This window comes from Brienomyrus brachyistius, chromosome 6, assembly GCF_023856365.1.
Source record: "Brienomyrus brachyistius isolate T26 chromosome 6, BBRACH_0.4, whole genome shotgun sequence".
Classification (NCBI taxonomy): domain Eukaryota; kingdom Metazoa; phylum Chordata; class Actinopteri; order Osteoglossiformes; family Mormyridae; genus Brienomyrus; species Brienomyrus brachyistius.
The window spans coordinates 6212759-6234356 of record NC_064538.1 but is presented as its reverse complement, the minus strand read 5'-3'; the positions used below and the strand labels follow the sequence as shown (position 1 = coordinate 6234356).

The 21598-nt window shown below is 47.9% G+C and overlaps 1 protein-coding gene across 2 annotated transcripts in view; it reads left to right on the top strand.

The window, feature by feature from the left end:
* The first annotated feature begins 592 nt into the window (after positions 1–592).
* LOC125745404 (membrane-associated guanylate kinase, WW and PDZ domain-containing protein 3-like) overlaps positions 593–21598 on the top strand; it is a 35992-nt gene continuing 14986 nt past the window's right edge. The window contains exons 1-8 of one of the 2 annotated variants that reach the window (XM_049018244.1): positions 593–613; positions 4691–4810; positions 11655–11861; positions 13621–13792; positions 15243–15322; positions 15867–15924; positions 17456–17562; positions 20801–20989. In XM_049018244.1, coding sequence (XP_048874201.1) covers positions 11786–11861; positions 13621–13792; positions 15243–15322; positions 15867–15924; positions 17456–17562; positions 20801–20989 — 682 coding nt within the window. In that variant the 5' untranslated portion in view covers positions 593–613; positions 4691–4810; positions 11655–11785. Of the gene's footprint in view, positions 614–4690; positions 4811–11654; positions 11862–13620; positions 13793–15242; positions 15323–15866; positions 15925–17455; positions 17563–20800; positions 20990–21598 lie in introns of those variants that run through there. The other variant, XM_049018245.1, reaches the window with a different exon arrangement.

Sequence of the window (21598 nt, the reverse complement as noted above, 5' to 3'; positions counted from 1 at the left end):
TGGTTGTTTCCTGAATGCTTTGGCCAGTTCCTGTCCTGTAATTTCGGACACTATAACTACCCCTCACAGCACTCAAAGCTCATTTCCGGCTATCTCTGCAAAAGGCAGAACAGTAGCAAAAAGCTTGTGTGCAAGACGGCTTTCAAATGCTGGTCATTATCTGCTGGCTTCAAAGCAAGGCGTGTGCCTGTTCTGCCATTGTGTTAGGGCGAAACTGTGCTTCATCACCTCAGTGCTGTTGTTTTTCTTATTATTTGGTAAAATACTGAATAACTGGCGTTGAAAACAAATTAATCATAAGGCTCACGTTTGATTTACCACTCTGTGTATCAGCAGAAAAAAGTAATATGGCTTAATTACTGCACACATGAGTCATGTTGTTAATTGTGCCATATTTTCTGTTTCTGCAGCTTGACATGCTTGCAGCCAAACTTTTTTTTTTTTCTCTGCAGCATATTTATACCACCTGAATATTTATAACTTCTTTCTCCCTGAGATTTCCCAGCAGTACGCTGGTGAGAGCGCAGTGTGCTAGATGGTTGCACGACTGGCTGCTTCTTCCTGTTCGTGGCTCTTTGGTGATGTCTGCCATTGGCTTGGTATCCACAGGGCTGTGAGTACGATCGAGCCGGTCTCGCTCTCCTTTATGTACGATTCCTTGCGTGACAAAACCCGCAGACTGAAGAGATACAGGGTGCTGTGTTAGTCTTCATCTCTCCCCAGTGTGCTTGGGCATCATGCTCGAGGGGAAGAATTATGGTGACATTAAGTGGCTGCTGCAGACAGGGAGGAAATTATTTTCTTCATATACTCATATTTGTTTTCTTGATTTTGGTGCTTGTATGTTCTATGCACAGGGATCTCAATGATTTTTTTTCCCCCCACTGTATGACAATTACTGGTTTCATTAATCAATAACAATTCTTGTGTATAGTATTTTTTAATTGTATAATAATTCAGCATTAACTAATAAACTATTTATTTTACTGTTTAGATTTTTGAAATTTTAAATATTTTTTTTGCGGATAATTCTGTCCTCTGGGGTGTGGGGGTGTTATTTTGTTGCTCCCACCTATGTGGACGTCTTCAGAAAGCCTCTCACAGCAGTCTATAGGGGGCGCCACGGCCAAACTTGAATGATCCTCGAGTGACCGCATCTACCTAATTCCGTACCGTTGACCAAGAAGCACAGGAGTGCGTCGTTCTGTTTCATTGCTGGCGGTCTGGAGGCTGATTGATAGGGGCGGCTGCCTGAACGCTGCCTCACCATGAGCCCAGGGCGTTCCTGTTCCTCGTGGGAGTGTCCATCACGCTAGGGGTCCGTGGTGTGGTTATCCGTCCTTCATCCGGCCATCGCAGTCATTATGGAAATTCCATTTTCTCACACGTCTGATGTGCACAGGAGTGAAACCCCTTTCCTAGGAAATGTCTGTGTGTGATGAAGCCGGCCTGCGCCGTGGCTGTATATTCCTGCCCCCCCAGCAGGGGGCACCGCGGCTGTATATTCCTGCCCCCCCCCAGCAGGGGGCAACGCGGCTGTATATTCCTGCCCCCCCCAGCAGGGGGCAACGCGGCTGTATATTCCTGCCCCCCCAGCAGGGTGCAATGCGGCTGTATATTCCTGCCCCCCCAGCAGGGGGCACTGCGGCACTGTGTGCTGCACCGTAAGAAGATTAAGCAGCTGCTGGCGTCTCGCATGACGATGGTGTAAACTGCTCTGCTAATTGTTTTTTTTTCCCCCCTAATTTCTTTTGTAATATTTTTCTATATAACCCCCCCCCATGAAAAACCACCCAGATTTGTACCTTAAACCTCCTAGCCTGCTACTGCCCTCCTTCCATGTGAGAAAGTCACGCTGGACTGACGATGCAGGGGAAGGTTCTCATGAGCTGCTGAGATCTAATCACTGAGGACGAGGTTTAACGACCTGGGGAGGCTTTTCCCTTTTGCCAAGGTCTAATTTGCGGCGTTGCGGCGCGGACTGGTATGTGACTGGGGGGGGGGGGGGCATTGGAGGTCAGCTGTGCTTTGGGTTTCATGTCCCTTTGGGGACTGGGATTGTCATCGACTTTTTGCCGCTGTGGCCTTCTGTGGGTTTTGTCCTTGGCGTGCTGCTGTTTATCTAGAGAAGGCCCTTGGTCACCAGGGTGGGGGGGTTAGAGGGAGCAGACATGCAGACAGGCACCTGGACATGATGTTATTGCCAGCTGGACCCACCCGCCCTCCAACTGGTAGCGATTCAGATTTATTGCATGTTGTGGTGGCAGCGCACACCAACGCATGGAGCCCACAGAGCCGCCTGCATGCGCCCCGCGAGTCCTGCAGCGGGTGACTCGGTCGGCTGCCGAGGGACTCCGGTTGTAACAGCTCAGCTGTTAAAAGCAGGGGCTGCTCATTCACACACACATGGCCTGAGCGCTGCCCTCCATCTTCAAGGCAATCCTCATTATAGCCGTTCCTGCTGTAGTTTTATATGACAGGCTTATTGCAAACACTGCATTCATGCCAGATTGGAAAACCGGCTTTTATAACCATTTTGTAGGAAAAGTTATTGCAGCCAACCTGTATATATAAACTAGAAGGCTTTGAGAAGGAATGGTTGGTGACTTGTGCACTGAGCCCCAGTGCCTGTAATTTGCTTTCATGGCTGCCGGGTCCCCTAGGAATTTCGGTAACCTCACCGCCTGTCTCTTGCATCCCATGAAGGAGAGGCTAGCTGTGGATGGTTGGGTTTCAGGTGGAGTTGCCTCAGATTGATGTGCTAATGCCGGGGACTAGAAGTGATGTTTTGCTTTATCCCATTGTTAATATTAATCTGGAATTTGTGCATTTAAATATCAGGTTCAGTTGTCTTACAAAATAAGTGACTAGCGTTTTGGCTAGTACTTCGGTTTTCCGTTAGATCGGCTTTATCCCTTGTTATACTGATCCTAGTTCACTTTTCTCCTGCTCGCTCACAGCAGAAGACGTGATTAATATCCACTTGTGCATGAATGAAGACACAGCGGAGCAGTGCGAATATCTTCCCACCAATTTGCAGGTTCTGCTCTGCAGTTAACGAACCTACTCCAAACAAAAGCAAATCGAACAGTTTGTTATAAAAACCAATTAAAGATCCTTATTATTGAAACGTCGCTGTCTGTTATTTTTTAAAAATTTCATGAGCAGGCTCTCTGACGAGATCGTACAGGATATTTTTACTGAAGCTTGTCTAGGTTTATCAACAAAAGCCAATGTAAAGCACATGATTTATAATCTTATAACGGTTAGGTAATCTCTTTATTGCTGTATGTTTTTTTTACATGGGCAGTGGTGGCTTAATGGTCAGGGAAGCGCATTTGTAATTGAAAGATTGCAGGTTCAAATCCCTGACCAGCAAGGTACCGCCCCCAAGCTATGCTCCCCAGGTGCTGAATTAGCTGCCCCCCTACTATGTAATGATTACACATATGGGTTAAATGCACAGAACGCGTTTCGTTGTTGAGCGCTGTGTGCTGTGGTGTGTCAACAATGACCACTGATCACCAAATTCTATGTTGTCAGGTTGTGTATCCATCCAGTAATTATTAACCTTTGTATATATAACCTAGCTTTTCCATGAATAGAGCCCAATCTATGAAATAACCTAGACTGAGAATGAAACGGCATCTTTAGATGAAGAGAGTCTGATGCAGAGTGTTATGTTAGCTTGCCTGAAACCGCGTCAGTGACATGGTCTTCACATGGGTAACCTATTAGTAAGCTCCCTCTAACCAAAGCATACAAATTAAATTTCCCAGATTTTTTTTTTTTTTCTGGGTCCGTTTAGAGACAACAGGTTAAAAGGTGGAGTTAATAGTTTGGTGTTGATTTATAGCACTGCTAATGAATACATTGGTTGAATTTGCTTGAAGGCATGAAGAGGCAGAGAGGCAGAGAGAGAGAGAGAGAGAGAACAAGGGAGGGATGAAGGCGGTGGAATGTACAAGGATGAGTTGAACTGCGGCCAGAAGTTCAGTGTAGCTGAAAAACAAACCATGAAGAGATTGGACCTTGAACCCAGACACACCCGTATCCCAAGCCAATCACTGGGCACTGACGTACTGCCTCCCTGCTGCTAGAGTGCTGCAGAAACACTGCAGAAATTCCACACTTTGCATCTTTGAAATGGAGAGACTTTTATTTTCGAAGGTACATCAGGGTTCTTCTTCCATGTATCCCATCATGTTCTCCTACGAGAGAGATGGGTCAGAGCACAGGGTCAGCCAGTTACTCAGCACCCCTGGAATAGTTCTTGGGGTGAAAGGGCCTTGCTCCAGGGCCTTACAACAACATGACTGCTCTGCTAACCGCAGGATTTCAGTGTCCGGTTGCTGGTTCCTAACCCACACAGCCACACATGAAGGTAAACGATTCACCCTGCTGACTCAAATACTGGCACGCAAATGCAGGTCAATAGTGAGATCTCCTCCCACGATGTGTGGTTACTCAGGAATTAATGACTGCTCTCGTGCCGTGGGACGGCTTCCGTTCCTTTGCATAGAGTGAAGCTCTTGCCCCTTTAGGCTCTGCTCTGGTGCATGCAGATTGGAGGATTCACAGTTTCTCCCCCCGGAGACCTGGAGGGCTGCTCCTTAAGGCATTTCCTGTCTTTGTTAGGCTTAAGTTTTACTTGCATGTTACTAAGTCAGTATTGTTTTTTTTTGGTCAGGCACCACGAGACAACCCCGGGAGGGGGAGGTTCCTGGGGTGGACTACAACTTCATCAGCGTGGCGGACTTTCGCGTCCTGGAGGACAGCGGCCTTCTGCTGGAGAGTGGAACCTATGACGGTACGTGGAGCGGCCTGGAAGATTCAGGGCCCCGTGTGAGCCCAGGCAATTGGCTCAGTAGCAGATTTTCACAACCGTTACAAAATTTGGGGAGAATTACCAGTCTTGTTACATGACAATACGGTGTGACATTTTGTTCATGCATACATATTGGGAAAATATGCTTTTAAGTTATGTGCTCTGTGTAGAGATACGAGTCCTTTGACAAAATATAGCTCTGGGCTATCGCGCACTTAAAGAAACTGGGAGCAGTGTTTTTTAAAAAAATAGCTCATAGGAGTTTAACTTGGAAAAATGTGTTCTGAGGGTAGAACAGAAATGATCGGTTATCTTTCTGAACCAATCAGATCTTGATCAGATGTCAGACCAACCAATAAGATGTCGTGGTCCCATCTCCTCTAGTTGCTCGACCTGCCCCCTCTACAGTCTGATTGGATACCTCTCTGAACCATTCATTTCTTTTATTCTGCCCTTAGCACATTTTTGTGTGAGTAAAACTCCCACGAGCCATTTGCATATAAACAAGGCACACCTTGAGTCAATACTGTTAAAATTAAATTAACCCTGTGACCTTTCTTCTGGAATTAGCGGCCTTGTGACGACATTGCCGGAGTCCTCGGTCTCATCTGAGTCTGCATCCTGTATCCCAAGTGAATTATTCACTCTCAGCATCCATCTGCTGGGCACGAAGACAGGATGCCTTTAGTTCGGGCCCTGAGTTAATTGCTGATGGAGGCGCAATCACATATACCATCTACGACCAGTTTTCCTACCTTTGGCCTGCAGCCAATGACACGCTGCATTAAATAATGCATCAGCACGCCCCCCACACTACCCTTGCCATAGCACAGAGCGGCTTGATACGCTGTTGACCCATCAGTGTACAACACACAGTTCACCTCTTAAAGTAGCGCACTTCTGACCTCTCACATAGTTAGTCCCAAAGCCAAATCCTCGAAAGCACAGTGGGGCTTGTTGGACCCACTTCTGAAACGTGAACTTCTCAGATGTGGCGGTCTCACTCTGTAATGATCTCCATCTCGACTTATCGGGTGAGTTGATGGTGGTTTTTGGTCGCTGGAACGGAGGCCAAATTCAATCTGGTTGAAAGCGATTTCACAGCTTCTGACTTTTATGGACTGACGCGTCACCATGACTAACGATCGTCAATTCCTGGACAAGTGGGAGGCGGGGGATTTTTATTTATTAACTTTTTTTTTGGATGACGGGAGGAGTAAACGACTCGGCCCGTTATGATGACCATAATGGCTGGACGGAATTGCTCTGAGGCACTGACAGCCCGCTAATGACCTTTGGTGACTATTAGGGTTTTCCGATCCAGATGTGTCTGTTCCAGAGTGGCTGACAGGGTGTGGGATTAGCATATGCTGTGAAAAGCTGCTCTACCAAACCAAGTGAGATTCTATTCGGAACCAGGAAGAAAAAATAGGATAGTCATACTTCATTCCTCCCCGTGGGGAAATATCTCCTGGGGGGGAAACAAAGGACAATATTAGTATCAGGCACGGAGGATATTTAGTACATTCCCCCTGGAATTTTGTGATATAACAATATGACCCAAAGCATCTGGCTAAATATCTCCTATCCAACAGCTCGCTGGAGGAAATGACTCGTTAGTTCAGCTCTGAGTCCGTTGCAGCAATTCGCCCCAGACTGGATCATGGTCCTTCAAGGGTCCTGGGCTCGTGAAATTTGGAGACCCCGCTATTAGATGCACGAAGGGGCGTGCACTATAGGCATTAGGGGTGGGATGATGACAACATCATTTTATCAGTTTTATCGGTATGATATTGATATTCCGATGGCTAGTACTGATATTTCCAGTGCTGTTTTACCTCTAGCACAAACGCCGGAGTCAGACGCAAGTTCCTTTAACACCTTTAAACATGTTGCTTTACTTGTAATGAAAATGACATGTACATTGTGTTTTTATACAGAGATGCAAATCAGCATCGTCGGACATGAATCTACTAATGCAGCAGCTATGTCCCAAATCACATTTTCAATTCTTTAGTATTTTCTTCTCACACAACTAACTGGAAGTGCCTGCATCTTTTCATTGTGCCTGATGGACAGCGAAGTGTGCTGAGTACGACTTTAATCTACATCCGGCCCTATAAGGAGATCCTTCAACTTACAGGGAATGACTTGGGGGTTGTTGTCAGGATTGGCAGGATTTTAGTCACTGGAAAAAAACCTCACACTGGTCCATTTGGACTGGTGTGGTGCTGAGGGGTCACCCGCCACATGACTGTACTCAGATAAGTAAACGGTATCGTACAATGAAATGCAGTTTGACATCTAATCCGAAAAGTGCAAAGTCCATCATGTAAGTGAAGCACATAAAGTCCAGTATGGATGAAATAATTTAATGATAAATTGTAGGTTAGTAAATGGATGATGATGCTCCCTGTACTTTTGATGTCTTACTGCAATAAAATTAACGTTAGGTAGCTAGGTGGTTTTTTAGCTACTGTGCACCTTGGTGAAAGCTGTGCTGAGCATCGCTTAAACTTTTTTTTTCTGATCTAGGTTACTATCTACGCATTTGTTTTACCTCCTTAAAACATGAGCTACTAAATCATCTGATTCAAATATGTCACATCTGCTCAATATGATATGCAGATGTATATGAAAATATCTGTAAAATTAACAAAATACATTGTATTATTCTTTCATTGGTTTAAATGTAATTATTTTTCTGTCCGTCTGTGGGATGTAGCCTTTGGCCTCAGGGTGGGGGCATAGATCAGGTTTTTGAAAGCATGGAAAACTGGTGGCTTGCTGTAGCACCATTTTTGGGAGAGCGTAGAGGTATGTACCATCAGGGGAGTGCAAGAACAGGCGGAGTGGTTACTGACTGGCTGTTCAGTTGAGTTAGCTGCCACCGTTACATTTTTACAGTATGAAAACCCAGCCCATAAAATCTTGTACACAACCGAATTACTATTTAACATATAACACCACAACAGAAAAAATAAAGAGCTGAAGAGGTGCAGTCACTTTAAAAGTATTTGGCCTGTGGGAAAAATACCAGATGATTTGGAAGTGCAGCTGAGGAACAAAGGTGTTTCAGCACACATCAGCTAAATTGGCAGGCTTGCATCAAACTGTGCTGATTTGTGTCATCGTAGGACAAATAACCGTATATATTAAGGTAGTCAACTCGCGCTGTATATGCTGGGAGCCCTGGTGGTCAGATGTGCTGTATATACTGGGGGCCCCAGGGGGCTCTCAACTCTCTCTGCATATGCAGAAGGAATCGGGGGCCCTGGGGGCCATATCGCTGAATATGAAATCGGCACTCATGTTTGTTTGTGGCTTGTGGTGCGTCGATGTGCTGAAATTGTGCTCAGGGTGAACCTGAGGGGGTCCCAGCGGCTGGGGGTGCCAAGCAACGCCACAGGCGAGAGTCACCATTGTGGTGTCCCCCCGGCCCTACACCCTACTGTGCCAGACTGCCGAGCCCAGACGGGCGACCCCGGGGCAGACAGGCTCGAGTCATGGTGGTAAGGGAGACGAAGTAACGGTCGGATGCTAACGAGCCTGTTAGCGATCAGGGTTACAGTGCTGACTGTCATTGGTGATGAATATGGCCGCCTGCTGGAATATGAAGCTACGTGGGTGACACTGTCCCCTAAGGCGGTCGCTGTGCACGTTGGTGACGCCCCCACCCCCACACAGGCAGCCCACCTCTGTTGCGTTTCTTCCATTCATCGCTTGCTGACAGGGAAGATCCAAGCATTATTTAATGCAAGCTGATAAAGCCCAATTCAAAGAAAAAAGTAAAAAAAAAAAAAAAAAATTCTTCTGTTGTCATACATCCATAATATGTGCCTTTCAAAGCACATGACCCCCAACCTCCCAATCCCAATTCAAATGTGTTCCATGACCCAGACCCAAATTCCACATGCTCCATGGTTGCTGGTTTTGCTCAGTAATGAAGCAACACATCTCAGAACCGAACCCAAACGTGCAACGCGGTAACATTAGTGATTCAGTGGAGCAGAGCAGTGGCACAGGACCCCTGTTCTGTTTTTAGAGACCCGTGACCCGGTTTGGGCCACAGATGGCTCTTTGCACACATTAGTTGATGATGCGTGACTGGACCGGATTCGCCTCTGGGGGAGCTGAGCACCCGCTGGATCCGCAGGGACACTGCGGCCCCTTGCTGCAGGGTATGCGGCGAGCGGCCTATTAAGAAGAGGAGGCTTTTAAATCTTGTGCTAATGGCACCTCTGTGTTTTAATGAAAGTCTGATGGTGGATAAAATAGTATCCCTTGCCCTTTGCCGAGGGCCAGTCAATTTGCCGTACAGTTAATTTTGCCCTTGGATTCCATCCAGCGCCTCCCTTTTCTACTAAACACAAAAGAAACTACTTGTGGCAGAGGGGATGGATTGTGGAAGGAGTGTGGACCAACCTGTGCGGTGAGGCCGGAGAGGATGGTTTTAACTCTGGGCAGAGTTTTTATTGTCCATTCCTCTGAGCCCAGAAAGACATGTGCATGAGAATTTACCCACTTGCCCTCCAGCTCGCGTTTAAATATATTCCGAAAACGTTAAATCTGCTTTGGGGTTTTGTTTTATCACCATTTGGATCTCCTGAATGACGCCTGATGCGACAAATGTGCCCGTGCGCGCTCCGTACGTCATTAATCAAGGGCTGCGAGACTGGCTGCTCGCGAGCAATTAATCGGGCGGCCAAGACTCATGACGAATGACTCCTGCGGCCGGAGACTGGCGTCGACGGGGGGAGAAGCTCCTGTCTGTTATCTTTATCGCTGCGCCATGCAGCTTAATGAAGCCCTTCTTGAAAGGGAGAGTGAGAGAGAAAGAGAAAAGAGAGGAAGAAAAACAAATATAGCTGGTGTGGCTCACCGGGGATGCTGGGTCTGCACTGCTGTGGTGAAGCTTTGATCGCGGACGGCGGCCTCCCTCTACGTGAGATATCAGTACGCATACGTTAGGCCGCTTTTCCCGATCACTGGCAACTGGGGACCAGTCGGCCTCTCAGACACTCCTGCTCACAGTCAGAGAGACTCGCTAAGCTGTGAGTCGCATGCAGGGGCTCCCCATTTACTCTACATCAGTGTTTCTCAACCCCCAGACTCCCCAGACACAGTGCACGTTTTTGCTCCCTCCCTGCTCCCAACACAACTGTACAAGGTATTTCGCTTTTGTGATTGGCTGGGACCTGGGAGGGAGTAAAAATGTGGACTGGCTGGAATTCCCCAAGGACCGGGTTGAAAAACACTGGCCTTCATTACGCCAGTGGTCCTATAAGATTAGCTGCTGCAAAATACTGAAGCATCCATGCCCTCACTCAGCCTTTGTTCAGTTGATGGAAATTGAGCTAAACTCCAACTGATCTTTAAATTGCAAGTTGTGGATCCTTAGGTGACATTTACCCTGAGAAAAAAGATGCAAGGACATTCAGTCACTCAGCTCTCCTACCCTCTTCTTTTTTTTGTTTTCCTGTTATGTTCATTAAATTCTGAAACCTTTGCAGCGCTGATTGGTGACATTTACCGTACAGACAGGATTTTTTATTCTGTATACAATTCATTTGAACAAAATAAAATTATCCTGCCCTTTATTGTTAAATGTACGCACAATGTTTTTAAAAAATGCGTGTAGACTGGGTCTCGCATGATTAATTTTAAATCATACGTCATTATGATTTAAAACTGCATTACGTATTTACAACATTAACATAGGTACACGCTGTGCATAAGGATCAAAACAAATTACTCTCCTCTTTGCCACGTACAATCGACACAGTGGGCCCACTTTAAATCTTCAGTCTGTTTTGGGGATTTATCTGTTTGTTTATTGTCTCTGAACAATGAATCAAGCTGCACTCCAAAGCAGAAAACCGCTGCAATTAAACTATAAATATACATTTAATGGAGTCTGCAGCCCCCCCATGGAAATATATATTAAAACAAAGGTAGGGTTTAGAGGGTAATTAATTGGTTTAAAAAGATGAATCCCCTTTTGGCATCTTTTCCCATTCTTCAATTAAGCTCTATATAAATTATCTACTTAATGAAGGGTGTAATTAATTCAAATTAATAGTTTTCAGTATGAATAAATTTAATGTGTATTCTGTAGCGTCAGTTTAAGAACAACGTTGATGTTTTTGTTCATCAACCACTGACTGCTGCATCCAGGAACAAATGAGTAAATAAATAATTTTACATAATTAAGTCTTTTTAATGTGGCATTTTAATGTTTTAAATGTTTTAAAGTTGCTGAGATGTTGCACACCGAAGGTAATTTTCATTAATTATTTAGAAATTAGTTAAAGTTGAATCTATGCTCTACAGTTTCTAATGGAGACCCATCGTATGCAAATCAATGTTCATGTTGTCAGCTTGTGTGACTTTTTTTTTTTTTTTTTTTTTTTTTTATTGAGAAATGACAAAATGGGTCATTTGTGATTGGAGGGTTAAGTATATATACATAATATAGATAAAAAGAATATAGACATGCAGCTTGAGCCACTTTATGAAGATGTGCGGTTATTGCTTTGGGTGCTTCTGGGACACAGAACAATAAAGCGATGTTGATAGATCTCTTAAAGGCACGCACACACACTCACCGAGACCATTGCCTGCAAACATGAAGCTCATTCCCCAATGCGCGGCTGCCCTGTTCCCAAGGCAGGTCTGCAGATTGGCCAATTCAAGGTCCAAATTATGAACTCCTGGTGATTGATGGGAATTCATCAAAAAAAAAAAAAAAGCCTGTCAGCATCACCCCCTAGCTGTGGTTCTCCTGCAGGTGACGGACTGGCATGTTGTCCTCTCGCCGTTCCAGGTAACTACTACGGAACCCCCAAGCCACCCTCGGAGCCCAGCCCCGTGCAACCTGACCTCGTGGATCAGGTTCTGTTCGACGAGGAGTTCGACAATGAGCTGCAGCGAAAGCGGACCCCGTCTGTCAGCAAGATGGAGAGGAAGGACAGCGCCGCCCCTGAGGAGGAGGAAGATGAGGAGAGGACCCCACCTATCAATGGGCTGACAGGTCAGGTGAACCTCTAGCATTCCATGGTGGTGGGATTTATTCATGCTGTACATTTTACTGCTTGATCTTTTCTAAACCCCTCTGAAGAGAGCTGTTAATCTAAAATCTGAGTCTGTTTAATAATTGTCACCTGTTGTGTCTTGTCCGTAAAGTCTTTAATATGGATATAATATTTAGCCAAGCTACCGCTCTTCACGGCATCATGCGTCCCCTCCAAACAGTCTGCATCAAGGGCACTTTGAATCAAAATTATCCAAAGACACATTATGTCAGGGATCAATTAGGAGAGAAATGCGATCACTCGGGGCAAAGAATTTGCCCTTGCTTTGCTGATGGATATCCCAGCATTGCCGGCAAGCGGTGGAAAATTCCGGAATGTCGGCTTAATTAATCACAACTGCGGATGCTCGTTTTCGAAAGTCGCTTGATTGAAGTGCGGAAACGGGGCTTTAGAGTGTCACGGAGCCGCATTCTGTTCTAAGAATGCGGGGGTGCATTCCGTGATCAGGCGGCCTTCAGCGACGTGAGCAAGGAAGGCCTGGCTCAACTGCGCTTCGCCTGCCGTGCATCTCACCGTCGTGCCTGTCTGGCTATTTCAATGGACAGGCCAGCTCTCACTTGCTCGACCAGCGGCTCACCACATTAACGGACCTTGTGCATTCAAGGAACAGGGACAGAGAGCCCATGGCATGCTAGCCTGAAGGTACATAAAGTCACCTGCAGTCACGGTCTTGATGGTCTTTGAGGGCCATTGAGACTTGTTTGTAGGTAATCTTGCTCCCCATTTTCTGGTACATCCTGTAATATAATAGATGGTTGGTGATGTAACCTCCAAGCATTACTGCTTGACGATGCTGTGATTAAATCCCTCTGAAGTACAGTAATACTACAATTTATTATATGCTTTTATCCAAAGCAATGTGCAGTTCAAAGAACGGCAGTATCTGGAGTAAATGGGGATTAAAGGCCTTGCTCAGGGGCCCTAAGGTGAAACCGCTCTGCTGACCACAGGATTTGAACTGTAGACCTTCTGATGATGTGCACAGCGTCCTAACCTGCACAGCCGCATCCTGCCCCAGTATTAAAGTCGGAAAGGTTGAGTCAGTTTGCCGGCTTTGTCTGGAAGCTTTGTGAAAATGGATGCTTTTGATGAGCAAAGGGTTGTGGTTGGAGTTTTGTCTGCATGTCATCTTTCATGCCATATTGTTGACACACAGAGCATCTAAAATACAGTGACATGACTCGCGTCACTCCCGGCTCGCATTACGGTCATATGATTCGCCACAGACTCGTGGGTGGGGCATTCTCAGCCCACACGCCTTTTCCTTTTGTTGTTGTTGTTGTAATCAGTGTCTAACCTTGATTCTGCTGACCTTTTATGCTGGTGAAAGGACAGAATGCATATCATACGCGAGTCAGAAATCCAGGTTCTGCGCCATGCGGCTCGTCCTGTTCGGTCTTCAGGACGGGACGTTAGGAATGTTCTGCAAGGAGAGCTCACAGAAGCCGAGCCCATGGCTGTGAGTGAGGCTGCAGCTGTCGGAGCGGCGACTGTTCAGGGCCTGCAAATAAGCATGCAAATTAGCATGCACCCATGCAAGCTGCGCCGCTCCCCCTAAAGCGGAAGGATGAGCTGGTCTAGTCCAGTTTTGCCTCATGCCGCCCCCTCCGTCACGTCACAACTGGTAAATCCTGTGGCCGTGGGACATGGGGAGGGTCTGTAGCCACTCATCTACGCCCTCTCCCTCCCGGATCACAGAACATCAGGATGAAGGCTCACAGTGGAGGAAGAGTGTGCCCAGCTACAGCCAGTCCAACAATACCATGGACTTCCGCACGTGGGGCTCTCTGCCCCGGGACGAAGGCCAGGAGCCGCTTCCCAAGAACTGGGAGATGGCCTACACGGAAACCGGCATGGTCTACTTCATCGAGTGAGTACCCCTGCTGAGAGACACCATCGGCCACACGTGCCTATGGGGAGTACAGCTAACTGCAAGGTGTTTGGGGGAGGGGGGCTGTTTATCCATGGTTATGCCTCTTCATTTTCTGGTGTACTGGAGTCTAAGACCTGTCAGATCTAGTGATGAAATGTCACTTGCGGTTGTCCGATCAGAAAAGCAAGCGATGTATAATTGCAGCTGGTCTTTGTTAAGCGCAAACAGATACTCATCAGCTTCTGTACGTATATGTCTGGGTATGCATTCAGAAATAAATGTATACATATTATGTATTACATTACACACACCCGGGGTTTAGCTGTATGACCTGATTCCACAGACATTGTTCTATAGTTTAACACATAGATTACCTTTGTTTACTGGGTGTCTTACATAGGAAAAAGACATGCAACTGTATAGCTCAGCGATATGTGTTCTCACACACACACACACACACACACACACACACACACACACACACACACACACACACACACACACGCAGACAACCCGCAATAAATAATGATGTAAGCCTTGTTATCTGTGACGTCAACACCAACCCAGTGGCGTCTCTGAAAGGAGAGAGAGTGAGAAAAGGGGAGGGAAGAGGAAGGAAAAATCAATATTTCTCTTGCAGAGGTTGAAGGACAATTGAGTAAATAGCTTTTCCCGGAGGCCTGCTTGTTTTATAAAGATATCTGCCTTAGACTGGCAAATATTTGTGTCTGAGGCTCTTCAGCATTTCAAGGCAGCCAGGAGGCCTCCTCCTAATCAGGCCGTTAATCTGAGGAGGCACGGCTCTTTATGTTGCTGGTTTGTTAAAGCTGCTCGGTTCAGCTCCTCAGGTATGATAATCACCTTGTATTTTAACCATGTTCTTTGTCTTATTTTGTGTCTATTTAGCCTTCAGGTGTTAGCTTGGGTGATGGCAGGAAAGGATAGGAATGGCATGATGCTGGTGCTGCTGTCTGACTTTCAACGTTTCACTCATTGATGGACTCTGGCTTTGTCCATGGCCACAGCTTACCCCTTGCTTTTATTAAAGGGGGCTAATTTTTCCCATTTTCTATAATGTTATCATGCTTGGGGGGTTGGACCCCCAAGTTTTTTCTTCCTCCTTGTTGGGAGTTTTTGATTCCCCTGTGCCATTGGCTTCTGACTTTAATTCTTTCTATCTTACCTTTTTCGGTCTTTCGTGTATTATCACTATGACAACTTACTTTCCCTCTGGGGATTGATAAAGTTGTCTGTCTGTATGTATAAATGATGTAGTAAAATAATGCTATTTATATATTACTGCACGTCAATTTCAAACACCCTGTCTTGTGAAAGGCGCTATATAAACCGAATTGCAGCATTGTGTTGTTGGTGTGTTCGGCACGGAGAGTGACGGTTATTCTGGACTATGAATGACTGATGGGCCCCGTGACTCTCTGCTCGCCAGTCACAACACCAAGACCACCACCTGGCTGGACCCCCGACTTGCTAAGAAGGCCAAACCCCCCGAGAAGTGCGAGGATGGAGGTGAGACCGCAAGCTGGCTCTTAGCTGTTTCCCTGCCCTTGGCGCACACAGAGAGCTGCCAGCCTTCATCCTGCGTGCCCCAGTATCACTTGTGGGTGCTGAGATGTCTGCGGAGCTAAGCAAACAGCCAAGTGCAGCCAGGGGGGCGAGTGGTGGGGGGGTGGACTGTTTGATGCCAGTTTCTAATACATTCTAAAAGGCGTGCAGAGAGCTCATCAGTGCACTACCTCAGGAAGGCAATTTCGGAGCCTCCTCTTGCATGAAGGGCTCTCTCCACCCTGCTTGCTCATCACACAATGATAGTCAGAATGGGGGGGTAGTGGGGCCTCCGGCAAAGCCGTCCACCCGGCCCCCTCCCCGACAGTGCAGCCCCCTTGGACACTTAAAGGGCATTCATCTATGAGGACGAGCACTATTCAAACGGCAGTGACTTGAGCGTGTCTTGGCCCTGACAGCTGTCGGGACCGGCCGGGGGGTTGTAGGCGGGTCAGTGCATTGCCTCCCGTCTCACCCGAGTGTTAATCTCTGAATTGTTTATCCGCAGAGCTGCCTTATGGCTGGGAGAAGATCGAGGACCCCCAGTACGGAACCTATTATGTGGAGTGAGTGCACCCCACTTGTTTATTTTCTTCATTTTCCTGTGCGTGTCTGCCTGGAGGCGCGGGCCTGTCTGCAGGTGATCCTGGCGGCGTCCGCCAGCGCAGCGGGTTAGCATGGTAATCGTGGCGTTCGGCTGACGGGTCACAAAGCCGCGACCGCTGGGAGCGGCGCCGTGGATCTAGCAGAGCGCCGCCAGGGTGTTGTTGCCGCGAGCGACCTGAATGCTGCCCCCTGTGGGAATTCCGGAGCCCAAGGTGGTCTGAGGTCATTCTTAATGTGGCTCCTGCTGAAAAGTGGCACTGTGGTTGCGGTGGGGTATGGCGTGCCTGATGGGGGTAGGCGGGTAACTTTTCTCGTCCCTTTAGAAGAAAGTTTATTCTCCTTAAACCAGTGGGATGGAAGACAAGGGAAGGATTCTTTCCCCAAAGAATGAGGAGATGGCTTCTGGAGTGGGCCCTCCACCGCTGGGGAAATAATCAGGCCTGTTTATGCAAAGGGGTCGCTGAGACGAGCGCGGGATCCTTCAGAGGGTAGCGCTTTGTTTTGCGTGAATACAGCACGACACAATAAGTCATTATGCCCCAACGACGGGCTGTTTACATCACAATGAGTCGGCCGTGGCTATCAAGGGAGACCGTGAGGCGGAATCCGTCCCTGCGTATTGCTCTCCCATAATACCTCCCCTTTTCATTGGCAGGACCCTCGCATGTTTAAGTGGCTCCTGAGTCATCGTCATTCAGTCCCCAGACAGCCAGCATGCCAAGATGACGTCACGCAGATGTCATTTTCATTACTTAGTAACACACAATCCGGCGTTATTAATCTCTGGGAATGGCATGGCTGCAAATGAGTGTGCACTCTGTGGAAGTCTTCCTGCATCCTGATAAATATTATCGCACCATTAACTGACAGGATGAGCATCAGGTGTGACTGAACGGCGCATATCATCCCTGCCCCCCCTTCATACGCCTCATGTGACAGAACAGTGCTGTGGATTCTACTGTGTCAATATTATGACAGCGCGGTGTTCCTGGTCCTGCGGTTTCGACAAACGCAGGCCTGACCTTGCGTCGCACTGCAGGCTGCGCATGCAAAGCAGAGGCGTTTGTATGAGTGGAAAGCGAGGAGGGTTTCGGCCTCCAGGAGCCTGCATGGGCCCTGCGGGTGGCACCAACACACCCCGTCAGATACAGGCACTTCACCACAAACACCTGAGCTATTATGGTCTTGCACTGTGTAATGTGCTCTCAGATGGGGATGTCAGTGTGGACGAGGCTCCTGAAAACATTGAGCCATTTTTTTTTTTTAGGTTAAATTCCATTTTATTGTGACATCTCTGGAATCCATGGTGATATCAGATGGGAACGGAAGGATGATGCACTTGGGGTGTCAGGGTGTCCGCTAATAAGGATAAGCTATGGAAAAAGAGACAGTAATTAGACTTCCTCCCAAGCAGGTTGTGTGTGTGTGTGTGTGTGTGTGTGTGTTTGTTTGTCCTGATACTCCAAAGTCAGTTTTACTGTTGTTTTGCAGCCATATCAACCAGAAGACCCAGTTTGAAAACCCAGTACTGGAAGCCAAGAAGAAGCTGAACCAGGAGGCATCCACTGTCAGCCAGCAGGGGGGCGCTCTTCCCACAGGTAACCTGATCCCCCTGCCTAAGTATTACTTACCACCGTGGGTTCATTATGTATGAACAAAGGGGTGCAGTCTGAGTTGAATTTCTTCAGTACAGGGGTGGGGCTAAAGGGGCTTTGACTCCAGCTGAAGGCTGACTGGCCGACAGAGTGTCCACGCCCCTTCTCACTCACCCAATTAAAACATTTCATTGGCTCAAGAGAAGGTTGGCTCCACTGTGTTAATAATCGCCCCTCTTATACCCTCCACCTATAAAAGAAATCCTGGAGCCATCCATGCTTTAATAAATATTATGATTCATAAGAGGAGAAAAGGCTGGCTTCCGAGTATTTTAAGTCTAGCAAAGTGGATTTACTAGGAAATGCATAGCAGGTAGTGATTCACAGGCACTGGTCAGAGCTGTAGCTCGGCATCGTCTCTTTGATGCCCCCGTTGCCATAGCAGCTGATGGCAGACAGCCTGGACTGCACCGAGCCTAGGCTGCAGTACTGATGCTTAAATGTGCACGCCTGCCTCTCGCGTCAGTGTTATTCACACAGGGACTGGAATCCCCATAACTTACTGCTGAATACGTTTTTATGAGCCCGGCATGCATGAGGGTTATCTGGCCACTGTTTCAAAGGTCTTCACCCGTTCACCTTCACCTTCGTCAAATGGCTTAATTGGGTAGCTGTCAGCTCTGCTTTCCCCTCTTTTTTTATATGCCCCACTCCCCCACCTTCCTGTCCAATCATCTCTTTGCTTTAATAGCCAGTTTGGTTGGGAAAGCACCAATCAGATGTCAGTTTCCTTTAGATGTCAGCGATTTGGACAGTTCGCCTGTAAAGACGTGTCCAGTTATTGCCCTTTCTGAGAGTGCGGACGTATTAGGCCAAATTTTTATGCCAGAGGTGGGGCAGTGTCACGTCTCTATCCAGTCAGGAGTAAACAGAGCAATTCTCAAACTGGAGTTTGCAGCCCCCAGTTTAACCGGGACCCGTCCCTCTGGAGGGCCGGCATGACTGCTCTCTAAAGTCTGTTTCGCTCTGGCAGCTCGCTGAGGTGAGAAGCAGAGGCCCAGCCTGTCGGGCTGCTCTGCCGTTCTCTCTGCTCTTGACACATGCCTCCACGGAAAGCCTGCTGCTTTCTTCCCAGGCCATTCTGACGTCTTCCAACGCAGTGGGGCTCAGAATTGCCCTCGGGAACCGAGCTTCATAAAATGCAGCCGTCGTGGCTCATAATGCACTCGGTACGAGGGCCATGCACGAGCACGGCAGGCATCCATTAAGGCAATGTCATACTCCTGCACTGCACGTTGTGTAAGGGAAGGTGTCTGCGTAACGTACCTAACGGCATTAAGCACTGATTAATCGTCATGCACCGACTGATCGGAACAGAGGGGTCTCCCAGGGCGAGGCGCGTTTCATACTTCATGCTGTCGCATTTTACGGTCACGCCTTGGGAACGAGCTGTAACTCGTAGTGACAGCTGGACGCGGAGACGGAGCCTGTTTACCGCTCGTGTCACGGCCGTTGGCGCTCGGCGAGTGAAACCCGTTTGTCCGGGAGAGTGTTTCGATGGTGGGGGGTGGATGTGATGCGATACAAGCTCCTGAGCAGCTCTTTGATTCTGTCATGTCTGTGAAATCAGAAGAATTCTCCTAGGGGTGGGGGTTAGGGTTAGGGTCGCTTTCCAGACAGCCTTCTTTAGTAGTCTGGTGAGATGTGTCCGTGTTTCTCAACTGGGGGGGAAGCAATCCAAATGTCGGTCACAGAACCATTTTCAGTGGATCACGGACTGTGTGGTTAAATAGAAAAGAAAAAAAAAGTTGCCGTCTTGACTTAATGACCAAGGAAAAATGTGGCTTTTGAGGCTAAACCAGTTGAGAACCACTGCTCTAAATGACCTTCTCATATGAAGACTTTGATTTGGCAAAAACCTTTAGCACCCCCGCCCCCCCCCCCCCCTTTACCATGAAGGACAGAGTGATCCAGAAAGCAATAATCATGACGTAGGGGGATACATTCAGACCTCAAGTGCTACAGTGACGGCTTCCAGTGAAATCAGGATGAGGGTCCCTTCATTAGCCGTGCAGGTGTGAGCTCAGATTTTGTCTCCTGGCCAGAGTTATTAATTAAACTCTTGGTGGTTAACTGCAGCAGGGAGGCAGCGCTAAGCTCTCCCATAAACAATCCACCCGGGCATCTCATAGCAGCACTTCACCTGGACAATGGTCCCAGCGAGCTAATCAGGCTGCTACAGAGACACCACTGCCATTGGCATGGCCTCCCTCATCTGCCCTGCGAAGAAACGGTGGTCACTTCCAGAGGATCGCTCTGAGACGGGAGAACCAGCAAAGGCCCTGGTCGTTGGTGGTGGTGAGAATCAATGGTCAAGTCCATCAACCAGTCCAATGCGATTATGTAAATCCTGCTGCCATGTTACTTCTAAGGAGGCTTGTGGCCACATTGTTGTCATGCTTTGCTGTTGGCTTGACAGCAGTCGACCCCACCGATGCCATAATAACCCAGCTCAGGGTCATGTGCGTTCTTGCCCTTTTTATTACTCAATAATCACAGCCTAATAAATGTCAGTCATGCCCACTTCTTCCTGATTTAGGCTGCTCTGCATTGTCACATTGTTTTTCCGCAGCAGAAGTATGAGAAGAGAAACGTAAGCGACACACACACTCGCACACAAACGGCAGCCCCCCCATTTCAGCCCTGTATGGCCCGTCCATGCAGACATTCACCCTTTGCACCATGATTGAACGAGCTTTCCTGCATCCTTTTAAAATTGCGGTCCTGATGATGGGGGGGGGCACATCCCACTCTGGAGTCACGCGTACCTGCTGTCTGTCTGCAAGCGTCAGGATCGTATGTCTGTCACTGGCCAGATACTCCACACTGTGGCTTGTGTGATTAGCGCCTACATTTTGCTGAGTTTATTTTTTTCCAGCAGCTTTTATTGAGTCTGGGATATAATAGCATGATATTCTTCCATTTTTTTTTGTACTCCTGCCAGCATCGGGCCTGTTAGACTCAACTGACAACTGTGCTTTCTTTTCGTGATATGAAATTGGCAGACTCTAAATTGAATGCTGACTGTGGGTCGGGGCTCTGGCATCTTGAAGAGCGACAGCCCCCATCCATGTGGCCACGGGACAGTGGATTTTACGTTTTGATCACAGCTTTACGTTCAATCACACGTCTTCCCCCCCCCCCCCCCAATTTCTCTGTACCTCCTCTCTTTGACCTGAAGAAGGCGGTGTTCGGGGCTTCACGCGGGACCCCTCCCAGCTGCAGGGGGCGATCATCCACACCGCCCTCAGGAAGAGCTCCCAGGGATTCGGTTTCACCATCATCGGGGGAGACCGGCCCGACGAGTTCCTGCAGGTGAAGAACGTGCTGCGGGACGGCCCGGCAGCCCATGACAACAAGATTGCATCTGGTGAGCGTGCTGCCCCCCCGCCCCCCCCCCCATACGCACTGTGCCAGGTCACGCAGCTCGCTTCTGAAATTCCAGCGTAAGGCTGACTAAAGCTGTTTTGCTTATTAAGACAATATTAACAAAACAAACATAATTTATTTTACATTTGCACCAGTACTTCAGAATGCTGCTTTTTGCCGCCCCCATCTTGCTCTCCATGGTTTGGGGAGTCACAGTATGGGATCCACTAACATGCAGTGCCCCTGGAGCTGGGGGTTAAGGGCCCTGATCAAGGACCCACGGACATGAAACTCTTCTGCCAAAGCCGGGGCTCGAACCGGCGACCATCTGGTCACAGGCGAAGAGACATAACCCACTGAGCCCCTCACCACCCAGGACTGAACCTTCTGTGATTATACTTAAAGAAGCATTCTCGGTTTTATTGAGAAAGCCATTGCGGTGTGTACTTGTTCACAGTTGGTGCCTGTAATTGGCCCTGTGGACCCAAAGCAAATGCTTCCCTCAAGCCATGTAGTTCTTGGGACTCTGCATGACCTGTAGTTAAAGAATCTGGCTTGGGGGGGGAGGGTGGGCATCCTTGTAGCAGATTCTGCTGATCTGCAGGCAAAG